Source organism: Myxine glutinosa, chromosome 11 (genome assembly GCF_964187855.1).
Source record: "Myxine glutinosa chromosome 11, kmMyxGlut1.1, whole genome shotgun sequence".
Classification (NCBI taxonomy): Eukaryota; Metazoa; Chordata; class Myxini; order Myxiniformes; family Myxinidae; genus Myxine; species Myxine glutinosa.
In genome coordinates this window covers 112,063,701-112,076,853 of record NC_136271.1, presented here as the reverse complement: position 1 = coordinate 112,076,853, position 13,153 = coordinate 112,063,701, and the positions used below count along the sequence as shown (strand labels likewise).

General features: G+C 41.6%; 1 protein-coding gene across 4 annotated transcripts in view; it reads right to left on the bottom strand.

The window, feature by feature from the left end:
* The window catches only part of SPATA7 (spermatogenesis associated 7), a 45,462-nt gene that overhangs the window by 23,899 nt on the left and 8,410 nt on the right, over positions 1 to 13,153 (bottom strand). For 2 of the 4 annotated variants that reach the window (XM_078787001.1, XM_068131260.2), the window contains 8 exons: positions 11,329 to 11,404; positions 11,070 to 11,226; positions 10,870 to 10,962; positions 7,126 to 7,173; positions 4,554 to 4,684; positions 4,112 to 4,355; positions 3,644 to 3,869; positions 2,567 to 2,609 (listed from right to left, as the gene is read on the bottom strand). In XM_078787001.1, the coding sequence (XP_078643127.1) occupies positions 2,567 to 2,609; positions 3,644 to 3,869; positions 4,112 to 4,355; positions 4,554 to 4,684; positions 7,126 to 7,173; positions 10,870 to 10,962; positions 11,070 to 11,085 (801 nt within the window). In that variant the 5' untranslated portion in view covers positions 11,086 to 11,226; positions 11,329 to 11,404. The remainder of the gene's footprint in view (positions 1 to 2,566; positions 2,610 to 3,643; positions 3,870 to 4,111; positions 4,356 to 4,553; positions 4,685 to 7,125; positions 7,174 to 10,869; positions 10,963 to 11,069; positions 11,227 to 11,328; positions 11,405 to 13,153) is intronic. The other 2 variants (XM_068131261.2, XM_068131265.2) reach the window with 2 other exon arrangements.

Here is a 13,153-nt window from a genome sequence, read left to right as displayed (position 1 = left end):
GATACTATATATCTTACACAGTAAAGTACTTTGTAAAAGTTTGGGTCATTCCAATGATATTCATACTTGAGGATAAATATATATCAAATTATCAGCGATAACAGTCATATGTGTTTGTTATTGTGAATTAACGGCCTTCATAAATGTGCGTGAAATAACCTGTTTGTGTGTCCGCCCTTTGTCTTCTTTACCATCACTATATTGCCCATGCTTCCTGTATATGACTGAAGCACTCTTATAGGAGTATTGTGCCAAATATCCTGTAATACATTACACAGTTCTGTAAGGTTAGAGGACCCTTGTTCCTCTTGTTCTTCTCCGTTTCCAGGTAATCCCATCTAGCCTCAAATGGGACTCATGTCCACACTCTGGGGTGGCCATTCTAACACTTGAAGCACATCAACTGCAACCTTGTTCCCCAAATACTGTTTTACTCTTTTGGAAGTGTGTTTTTGATCGTTATCTTGTTGGAAAGTAAATCCTCTTCCGATTAAACGATTTGCACTAGGAACTGCATGGTGCTGCAGTATCTGCTTGTATTTCTCTTTTGTTAGCGTCCCATTGATTTTAACAAGTTTCCTACACCAAAAGCTGAGATATAACCGCAGACAGTCACAGAGAATACCCCGTGATTAACAGGAGGCTGCAAACATTGTGTGTCATAACGTTCTTCAGGTTTTCAATGTGTGGAATGACGTCTGTTAGATTCACAAAGTTCAGACTTCGATTCATCAAACCAGAGTACATGATTTAATTGTTCGGTCACACACACTTGGTGGTTGGTGCCTTGCATATTTCAGTCTTTTCACCTCATTCTGTGGTCTGAGCAGTGGTTTCTTTGCTGCAACTCTGCGATGGAGATCTACTGCAGCCAGCCTTCTGCGCACAGTACTGGACGAGATGTTAATGTTCATGCCTGCTCCCATTTAATTTGTCAGCTGCTGAATTGATACTCTTCTATCGCATAAGCTGAGCAATTTCAAGTGCTTGCTTCACCTTGGAGAGGTACCTCTGGGTTTTCCTGACCTTTTTTCATCTTCTACCGAGTCAGTTTATTTCAGGCCTTGAAAAGTGTACCTCACACCATTGTAGAAGATCTTCAGTTTTTATATTTTCTTCATAGTGTGCCCTGCTTTACGCAGAGTTTGGATATTCACAAACTGTTCTTGTTCAAGACATGGCTGCAGACGTACGCACGGATGGACAGACAGACGAGACCCAATCCATAAGCCCCCGTTTCGGATTAAGTTTTCTGACTAAGGGTCCTCAGTTGGCATAAGGGTCATAAGCTCAGGTGGCATCAAAATGCGACAACTTTGGAGAGGGGTGAATACTTTTTCAGGCCACTGCAAGTATTTTCGTTGCTTAACATAAATTTGGTGTATTTACACTGCGCTCGTGAATCGAAAAGTCGGGTTAGGCACTAGGTTGCGTACGTGCGTACGTGTGTCATACGTGTCTGCATTTTTAAAATCCATTTTCTCGGCAACCGTTGGTCCGATTGACACAAAATGTTACCATAGGAGTGCCTCCGCCTGTATAATATTTTTATTCATAATTGTGACGTCATAGGTCACGTGGTACAGGTGCCATCTTGGAAAAACTTCACACCACTATATCTCTGAAACCACTCCATGGAAAAAATTGAGACCTGGCTCATTTTAACTACTCCCCATGGGGAATAAGATATGTTAATGATGATGTCATCGGTGTCTTCATTATGACATCATAATTCGACAGGGACAACGCTTAGTCTGATCAGTACGAAATATATTGAGTGTGATCTATGCAACAATTATATTAGAGAATATAAATTTATGATGTCATCGCTCATGTGGTCTGCCAGCCATATTGGATCAAAGAAAAAAAAAAACATTCAAAAGCAGAAGAGTTGGCTCGCACCAAGTTGACTGTGCAGGGTAAGTATTCTATGAATACCATCTAGTTTTGTTGTGTTTTTGATCTGAATTTTACTATTAATGGGAGTACAAAATAAGGTCCACAAATTCCTGCGACATCGATGATTTCGTAATTTTATGGCCTTGTCCCTACCCCCACAATTTTATCTTGATTTGTGTAGATATTGCAAAGCTGCAATTGTCCCGCTCTTAGTCTATAAATGGCCTAAGATTACCACAATCTCATGCACCGATCGTGTCTAACCTAAGATATTTGAATAATTAACAACATCACTATTTAACCTGCCACACTATATAAGAAAGTCTTTATACGTTATGGAGTGTTTCTTGTACTGTATTAATGTTAAGCAATAGGCGCATTGCACAGTACTCTGGAATACCATAGAACCCAGAGAGGTATCGTATAAATAAACCACAATTCTTAAAATTAATTTTTCCATATCCGATTGTCTTATCGAGTCATGATAGTCATGATAACAGAATATGAAGTTGGTTTAAGTTATTTTTAGCTCATTAATAACATCAATTTGAGAAAAAAATTCCAATTGTCATAACTATTTAAATGTCGGCAAAATCTCAACAAAACGGCCGACAACTTCAAGTACCTTGCGGTATTGTGTAGTGTGCCAAATTGTGAAAGTACCAACCTTTTCCAATAGCTGTCGCATTTTCTCTGCCTCCAATTGCTCTCTGCAAACAAGAGACAGATTTACTACGATACAAGCAATAATGGTTTGGTACTCACAAAGGCCATCTTTTAGGTATGTCACATGGTGTAATGCAACTAACATATCCCTTTTCTCATTCCCTTACTTTTATCTTCAAACCTCCTCTCTGTTCTTGCTCATTCCTCTGACAATACCCTAGCCCATTTCATTCTCCTATCATCTGTCTTTTCCTTTATCAATTATGTTTTTCTCAATTTGTTTTCCAGCCCACACCATATACGCAATAAATGTATTTGTTTTCACATGTTTTTTTTAAATCATAATATGTAATATAATTAATAAACTAGAACGGCACTCAGTAAAGCACATACCTCCACCAGGCTAAACCGATTACATTTTGTATGCAACTGATCCGGATCTTCACCAAAATCTAATTAATTCGTCCGAGCCACACACCCAAACTGTCCATCAATAATTGGCCAAATTAGTCCACAACGTTTTGAGATATTCTGCTCACAAACAGACAATGGTGAAAACATTACCTCCAGCCACCTTTGTTGGCGGAGGTAATAAAGCGACCCAAGTAACTCTCTAATAAATTTAAAACAGAGATTCTCATCTTCTACATATATAAAAGAAAGTTTTTGTTTGTTTGTTTGTTTGTCTGCACGCGTTAATCTCCTGAACGGTGAAAGTTAGGAGGAAACCTCTGAAACAAAAAATGTCGGGACGGGCCCCGGGAAGGTTATAGGCTAGGTGGCGAGGCCGGTCGAGGCCGCCTCGGCCGGGCTGGGCCAATTTTGCAATAAATCTTCTTCTTTCAAAATTCTCTTGAAGTACAACTTATGCACTTAATAGGAATATCTGACTGATTGCAACACATGCTTTCAAAATTCTCTCTCGCGGGGCCCGACAGAAGAAAGAACAAGGAATCGTTGAGTACTAACTGATACTGGGCTCGCGTCAGACCTATGTACAGAAGATTAAATTCATTCAAAAAGAACCCGGGCAACGCCGGGTGCATTCAGCTAGTCTAACATAAAAGCTTGTACTTACATTGTTGGCTCTGTTTGTACTCCACAATCCTGCCTTGGAGTCCGAGTCCGACGCCGTGCCGGGGTATAGTGCCGCAACTGAGATGCCAATGCTGAATGTGCATTGGTACGCAGTGTCCGTGGCTGGAATCCAAGCTGAGCCGGTGTAAAGACATTTGCGTGGCACTCGAGCAAGTCATTGCCTGAATATGTCCGGCTACGCTGGTCTTGAGGCCCACGAGGAGTACCTAACCAGAAACGAAAACACTAAGCCTGTCCAAATATTCCTTATTGATAGCAAAATCTAACAAAAGCAGACGTAAGAAAACTTTTCATCTCAAGCCTTCAGTCATTATGCAATTTCCAATACAGTACAATTCGCTGTTATTTTACAGATCAAGTAGACCCATACAACATACAAACTTAGCAGCAATTTTTGGTTATTTTCCTTGAATCAATTGTCCCCCAACTCCTGGCATTTCAAGCAAACCTTCACAATTCGACATGCGCGCCTGCCAAGTACTACAGCCTGCAGTTGACACAACCGGGAGACTTGAAGTTCGAAGTGTGGCTCGCAGACCAGAATGCAGTGGGGTGGAATCGACTGGTCGCGATTTGTTATGGCAGCGTTCGTTGAATGAGAAAGTAAGTGAATGGCGAACCGGTATGTTAAAGGAATCCATTGGAGAAGAAGAAATAATTTCACAGTCCGGGGAATTTTCTTGCCATTGACTCTGCAGCAAAGGAAATGCTTTTTCAGGATAATTTGTTGCTCAAGAAAAGAAATTAGATTTCATTTGAAAAATTAATGACATATAACATATCCCCTTTGAAAAATTAATGATGTGTTATATATATTTTTTAAACACCTATTTCTGAAAGTTAAAAAAAAATCCCCAATAACCAAGCTACAGCATTGCAATGCAAATTACCCTGGCTGAGGATTGAGACACCAGGCCCGAATCAGTGCGTGAACTCAAGAGAGAGCGTGAGCAACCTCTCTGCCCCTTAATCCCTCGTAGGTGTTCTTTGTGTTTTTCCTTCCGCAAACGTTGCTGTTTGCCTAAAAAAAAAAGAAAAAAAAAAAGGTAAAGTGTCATCTCTGCTTCTTGTGTAGCACACGATCACTTTAATCCATTTAACCGAGCCGATTAGCATTTTATGCTATTTTCTGATTCCTATTATCCAATCTTTTTTTTTTTTTTTACATGGTATTGCAGAACAATGTTATTGATTTTGATGGGGATAATAATAAAGTTCAAGTTAACCATCATGTAATTTATTGACTATGATGCATAACTAGCTTTTGTCACAAGAATACAAGTCAAACATGAATAAAACTTTCCTTTTCACGAAGAGTGGAATTTATTTCTGATAGTGGAGTTTGCTTTACAAGCGAAATCAGGCCATTATATAAACAAGTAGAGAAAAAGAGTTTCAAAAGACAAATGTTTGTGCTACCCAATGGGTTTCACAACACATGCTCATAAAAAAAGGTTCATGCTGTAATGGCCTTGATGAGGCGTGAATCTTTGTCATCACAGCGGCTTAAAGGTGAATTATACATAAATACATCCATACGTACGACCAGTTTTCCCCATCAAAATCGATCAACTTCCCAATGTCCACAAACGTTAAATTTTGATTGAGCCCGACCTGACATTTTATTTTACTCAGGTGGGTGGACACTTATCCAACCAAGATATTCTAGTTTTGTATTTTGTATTAATTTTCTGAAATTTGTAGAATTTGTTTTTCACTTGGAAGTTGTAGATTACGATGTGTAAATAAAGGTGGAAAAAGTCTGGTTTAATGCAATTTAATTCCAGGTTATAAGGCAACAAAAGGATGAAATTTTTGAAAGGGGGTGTCGACATTCTATAGGCACTGTAGGTATCAGTTTACTCCATCAAAATCCATCAAACCACCTTATGTCAAAAAATGGTCAATTTTGATTGGCTAGTGACAGCCATTTTATTTTGCAGTGACACTCCTTCAAAAAGTTGAAGTGCCCAGTCCATCAATGATGTGTGTGAAGCGCTGGATTTATCAGCAGAGCGAGTGGTTATGGAAAAAAATTAAAAATTCCCCTTTTAAGGCCATTTTCCCTGCCTAGAGCGGGGGTTAGCCTTGCGGGCTCCATGACATCATCATGGTTCCCTTTTTGAGGCAATGTTTTTCATGGCCGGATGCCCTTCCTGACGCCAACCCTTTAGTCACTTCTTACGACACGCAGGGATACGGTGTAGCTTTTCTAAACAGGGGCACACACCGGCACATTCATCCCAGCAAGCTGGTACTGAATTTGCTGACCTCGGAAGGATGACAGGCTGAGTCAACCCCCCCTGGCGTTAATTCAACGATCGACCGGGATTCAAACTCAGGATCCGAGGATCTCAAGCCAGCACCCTAACCGCTAAGCCAACACCAGGCTATTGAGTGGTTATAGAGATCTTTGAAAAATAAATGTAATTCTGAGATGACCTCCAAGCTTTCAAACAATCAGATTTGTTGGAGGATATGCATGAGATCTCATTACTTGGAACAACTCATGAAACTTGAAGTGTATTGGTGTAGCAGTGTCCAAGAAAACTAATTCGTGAAATATTATGCAATCATAGTAATTAAAAACTCAGCAAGAATAATAGGCTTCCGGCCATAGTGGCTTGTCAAACGAAGAACAAAAAAACACAAAAAACATTGCCCCGAGTGGGCTGACAGCCATCTTTTGAGGTGGTTTTGGGTGAACCTCCTGGACCATCGAGTTCAGCTCGGTTTTAGGACCGAGCGATCCTACCGACCATCGAGTAGTAAGGCTTTATCGGATTTCAGAACAATCAGGTAGTAAATAAGGGACGAGTAGGGATCCAAAGTTTTTTTTTGTATACTTGGTCAAGACTTGTATAAGAGATAAGAGCTAACACATGCAACATATAATAAAGGGAGTGGGAAACAAGAGGGGGGGGGGGGGTGGGGGGAGAGAGCACAACAACGGTAGGGAACAGGGACATCAGGAGATCTGTGGAAGAGATTTATTACGAGGGGGAGAGGGTCCATGCGAGGAGTCCCCTATTCCACCTTTAAAATGCCCTCTGCAAATCGACATTCATACATTAATCACAACACGAGGAGAATCATCCAAAAGTTTTCCTCCCAACACTGGAGGAACAGTCCTGTCCAGGAATTTCGAATTTGGCCATGGTGCTGGAGATAGATTGCCTAACCTTTGCGAAGTACACCGTGTGATCTTCATTGTCCAACAACTTAATGCTGGCAGACAGGACACCAGTTTAATGTCCATCCAAGGTAAAGACAACACACTGATGAATCAACCCGCCTGTGATACACAGGTGGGTCAGTTTATAGCTGGACCAAGAGTCAAACGCAGGACAGACAGTTTAGAGGTGAGTGTGCAATAGTGGAAACATGATAACTTGTGATGAAAATCTGGCGCATTTGTGGAAAACATTGCTTTGTGAGGATTTTCACTGCATGGGGACTTACATTGTGTTTTAGCAACCATGCTGCTGGGTGCAGATGTATCCACGATTGCTGAAACACAGAGCATTGCAGATCAAACAAACAGCAGTGATGATTGAAGAATTAGTCCCAAATTGCTTCCAGGATATATGAGCAAAAAAGATAAATAAATAAATGGCATAGTATTATTACATCAAAAATATAACAAAGAGGTTATGGAAACAAAAAATTCATCTCATATAATTGTTGTAATGAGTAAAACGTTATTATTTAAAATAAATAGACTCAAGATTATTGGGAAATGGTCACTCGTGCTAAAACTCACCTCGTCACTCCAGAAGGATCGTCAAATGAATCCATATATTACAACAGTCTTTTTGACTTACAGGCCTCACTACCAGCAATACCTCTTGGCTGACAATATAGCAAAGTCGGTCTCCAAATTCAGCCACAAACTGGGCCACCCTCCACTGCTCCAGGTCATTCCTCAAAAAAAAAAATCAGAAATACACAGCCTACACAGCCTTTGCCCATTGCTCAATGGATGGTGCCCCTCCCTCCATCCACCCAGAACCCCACTACCCTCTCCCCCTCGCATGGGCCCTTTACCCCGCACTTCTTTCACCTATGTCTCTGTAGAATCGAACACTCTTCACATCTGTAGAACCCAAAAAAATCTCAACATTATTGGCATCTCCTGCAATGACGCAGAGCTACAAGGCCTGCTCCTCCCACATCACAGATAGGTTGAGGCCTGTTTTTATTTTTACAACTACTTCTCCAGTCTTGCTCCAGATTGTGGTTATGATGCATAATCATGGGGGAAAAAAAGGAATATCGTTCCAAGAAAGGGTTGCTACTTGAACTTTTCAGATTTGATAGACAACTATATAGTGACTCTAGGTAAAAGTTTCCCATGAGATCCCAACGATGCTCTGCAGGGCCTCAAAGATAGCCACCCATGTCAGAAAAGATACTTTTTGGTATTTTGGCCTTTTTCATGAACTCATATATTTGAGAATCTTCATTTAAGGGCTACAAAACTCGGGGGAACTGTTAGATAACAAAACATTGTCTCCACATCAGAAATACATTAGTTGCCCGTGCTTTATTGAAGTAATTATCATAAAAGAAGCAAAGCAATATATCCAGAGAAATCCTAATTTTCCTCGTTTTAGAGAGAACATATTTGAACATAAATCACGTCCATAGAAGAAACTATGAACTTTCAGAGGATGAAGTATCAAGGTCATACAATCAGCAATGAGGACATTTTGTAATTAGGTACTTCCGAAAATTACAATCATATTTCACTGATGAAAAGGTTGTCAAATGATGCGTATGACCTGCAGTATAGATACATAAACTTGATGTCTAGCATATATATTAGTGTGTTGATGCAATTGGCTAAGATACGAATTTGATCAGTAACTATGTCGGTCTCATTATCCTAGTCATTTCCATCGCCGCCCTCAAGTAACGGGTCTGTCAATGTTTTTGAACAATCAGTACAATGTTTCAGGTCGGAAAAATGAGTACCAACTTTCTGGAAAGAAACCCATTCGGAGTGGCAACAATTAACTATTCGGAGTGGCAATAATGAACTATTCATTCGGAGTGGCAAAAATGAGCCAGAGTGGCAAGAATGAGCCATTCGAAGTGGCAACAATGAGCTATTCGGAGTGGCAACAATGAGCTATTCGGAGTGGCAACAATGAGCTATTCGGAGTGGCAACAATGAGCTATTCGGAGTGGCAACAATGAGCCATTCGGAGTGGCAACAATGAGCCATTCGGAGTGGCAACAATGAGCTATTCGGAGTGGCAACAATGAGCTATTCGAAGTGGCAACAATGAGCCATTCGGAGTGGCAAGAATGCACCATTCGGAGTGGCAACAATGAGCTATTCGGAGTGGCAACAATGAGCTATTCGGAGTGGCAACAATGAGCTATTCGAAGTGGCAACAATGAGCCATTTGGAGTGGCAACAATGAGCCATTCGGAGTGGCAAGAATGCACCATTCGGAGTGGCAACAATGAGCCATTCGGAGTGGCAACAATGAGCTATTCGGAGCAGCAACTCCAAGCCATTCGGAGTGGCAAGAATGAGCTATTCGTAGTGGCAACAATGAGCCATTCGGAGTGGCAACAATAAGCCATTTGGAGTGGCAACAATGAGCCATTCGGAACGGCAACAACAAGCAATTCGGAGTGGCAAGAATGAGCTATTTGTAGTGGCAACAATGAGCCTTTCAGAGTGGCAACAATAAGCCATTTGGAGTGGCAACAATGAGCCATTCGGAACGGCAACAACAAGCAATTTGGAGTGGCAAGAAAGAGCCATTTGGAGTGGAAACAATAAGCCATTCGGAGTGGCAACAATGAGCCATTCGGAGTGGCAACACTGAGGCATTCTGAGTGGAAACAATAAGCCATTCGGAGTGGCAAGAATGCGCCATTCGGAGTGGCAACAATGAGCCATTCGGAGTGGCAACAATGAGCCATTCGGAGTGGCAACAATGAGCCATTCGGAGTGGCAACAATGAGCCATTCGGAGTGGCAACAATGAGCCATTCGGAGTGGCAACAATGAACCATTCGGAGTGGCAACAATGAGCCATTCGGAGCGGCAACTCCAAGCCATTCGGAGTGGCAAGAATGAACCAGTTGGAGTGGCAACAATGAGCCTTTCAGAGTGGCAACAATAAGCCATTTGGAGTGGCAACAATGAGCCATTCGGAACGGCAACAAGAAGCAATTTGGAGTGGCAACAATGAGCCATTTGGTGTGGAAACAATAAGCACTTCGGAGTGGCAACAATGAGCCATTCAGAGTGGCAACAATTAGGCATTCTGAGTGGAAACAATAAGCCATTCGGAGTGGCAACAATAAGCCATTCGGAGTGGCAACAATGAGCCATTCGGAGTGACAACAATTAGGCATTCTGAGTGGAAACAATAAACCATTCGGAGTGGCAACAATGAGCCATTCGGAGTGGCAACAATTAGGCATTCTGAGTGGAAACAATGAGCCATTCGGAGTGGCAACAATGAGCTATTCGGAGTGGCAACAATGAGCCACTTATAGTGGCAATAATGAGATATATGAAGTTGTCCAATCCAGGATTCTTCCAACCAAGGAAACGTTGCCTCGGCAGTCCTATGTATCTGACGACATAAAAGGAGTGGATCTTCTTCTTCAATTATTGTGGAGCTGCCTTCTGGAGTTGGTTCAATCCCACCTTCCCTCCAGAATTTCAAGTGGGCCATACACCACCACCTCCTATCATCCCCCACCCTAAGCTGTGATTGTTGACCCCACATTAATCTTACCTTGCCAAACCCTCTTTGTTGCAGGATATTGTATTTCCACACACTTTCCCCCTCTCTCTCTCTCCATTTCCCACCCTCTCACTATACTTTCCCTTCACCTGTTGGCTCATTCCCTTGCTTATTGCATTCACCTGTTGCCCCACTGCCCCACCATCAGTCCATTACCTTTACGCTTTCTGTGTCCTTCCTCTTTCATGAGCCTCGATTTTGTATATGCAAGAAATTAATCACAGTGCGATTCAAAGCAAAACCTTTTTTAAGATGGATACCGTTAGCTTGGAAGAAGGCCTCTAGGGTAATAGTTGCTCCACCTTCAAGACCTGCATCTCAAGAACTTACAACCAATGAAATGCAAGCAAATATCCACACATTACAATGTAAAAGTGCCAAGGCTCACTCCCATGCTGTTTGGATGCAAATGCTCATTAGTTCTGTACCTTTTGCTTGAGAAAGTCTGTTGTAGTGCGAAGTCATATGATTATGAATGATGACTTCGCCGTCGTGTCTTATTGGTAGAGTTGGCCAAAATGCTATGAAAAAAGGAATTAAATTCTGAGTTTTATTATTTATGTATTCATTATAAGCATGTGGAAATTTTTATTAACGAGTGATTGAACAAATCCATCATGAAACTTACAGCTGGATTTCAGCATTGTAAGATCTGTCAAAGGAATAGTTGGAAGGAATCACAGGCAATGAGCTGGTGAGATGAATTGCCACAGAGGCACAGATCTGGGCAGCTGGGATGCAGTGTTGCTTAATGAACAACCATCTGTCTCAATGTGAATTCCCTCCTGCAAACATGCACCAACTCAATTTCTGCCAGTTCACAAGCAAAACGATGCAATTCAAGAAGAGCTTTCATTGTACCAAGAATCAACGTTTAAAAGAGTTACCGGCAAGAAATTCACAATCAGAAAGAGGAAAAAGTGCTAGCAGGGATGTGGGTGAGTATGCCAGGGACCTTGAAACCTTGGGAGTTGGTATAGAGAAAAAAAGCAAAGAATCATATATGATCAAAGGCCAATTGGAGTAAAATAACCACTTAAGCAAAGGACAATGAAATTTAACCCAGCGTGTACAAATCAGAGCGTCAACGCAATGTGCTGACATAAACTAGAGTTCATGCCTTGTATCCACTGATAGGTCAGATCTGGATCCAGACCGGAACCAAAATCTAATCGGCTTGTTCTTGTCAACTATCCATCTAATCCACTTGGTTTTGTCATCACTCGACCACAACTTTTTGAGATATCATGCCATATATCGTTTTTGGCCACATCTCTCGATGGTGAAGAATCACTTAGACCAGGGGTCGGTAACCTTTTTGACATGAAGTGCCAGTTTGAAATGTTATTGTTAATTAGTGTGCCATATCAACATTAAGTTTAACATTAAGTTTAATTATGACACCGCATCAAAAAAATATTTCCAACAGACATGGAATTTTATTCCGTCCATATAGGCTACATGCATAGCAACAACATTTAAAATAAACATTTATCTCTCATAATCAGGACATTGTAATGATAATTTTATCATTGTAAAATTTGTCCCCAATGCGGTTACAAATTATATGCACGGACCCCATTTCAAAACACTGCTTTCAGTAACTCATTTACAAAGTATTGCATTGGGAACAAATGTCAAAAAGGGAGAATAAATTGTATCAAACAGAAATACCAGTACTATACAAGAATGCTGCCATCCTCATGAAAACATCCACATCTGAGTTGGAAAAAAGAGATGGACAAACAGCTACATATGCAAACCCATGTGTACTACAAATAAACAGATGCCTACCAGTCAGTGTGATCCCTGGCCCTGCTTTCCTTTGCTGAGCTCCATTATCTGGGGGTTGTAGTTAGTCACTTTAAGTTGCACACATGCTTCGGAATGGTCACTTGTCAAACGACTGCAGGAGGGGCTGAGCACGTTCTTCATGTGTGAGAATATCTGCTCACAGAGGTACGTTGACCCGAAGACTGACAGCAAGCCAGTGCAACGTTCCGGAGACAGCTGAACTTCTTCGGCACGGATGACCAGCAGGTTAAGATGCAGGTTTCATGATCTTGCACTGCCGTGGTTTCTAGTTGTTTCTGTAGCTCTGCAAACTTAGTCACCCACAGTGTTGAACTCTTCAGCTCAATCAGCTGCATTTCCATGTCCTGTGTATCCAACCAGTCTATCAGAGATAAATCCAATTCGTGTCCATCAAAGATGTCTGGCTTGATCAAGAAAGAGAACATGGGTCCATACTTCTGAAAGTCCCCAAATCGTGTTGCGAACTCCAACTCAAGCTCGCTCATGTATTTGCATATTTCAGCGGTGCTGATGCTGTGCTGCGAGGACAGCTCCCTTACGTGTCTGAAGTAGCGGAAAGTGGAGGTAGCAACATCGCTTGAAGATTGCTAGCTTGCCGACAAAAGCCGTCCATGTCCAAAACAGTTTGCCCTGCACCTTGCAGTCGGAGATTGAGCTCGTTGAGGTGTCCCGTAATATCCGTGAGAAACATAAGTTTCACAACCCAATTCTCGTCGAGTTCTGGGTAGTTTTGGTAGCTCCAAAACTTTTCCGCAGCTCAGCCACCTAATCGCCGAGTGGAGAGGGATATCTTTGTATGTGCAGTCCATTTCCTCGAGCAGGGACTGGAACTATCGGTGTGTCAGAGCAGATCGCTTAACTATGAAGTTAATAACCTTTATTACCGTAGCCATAACC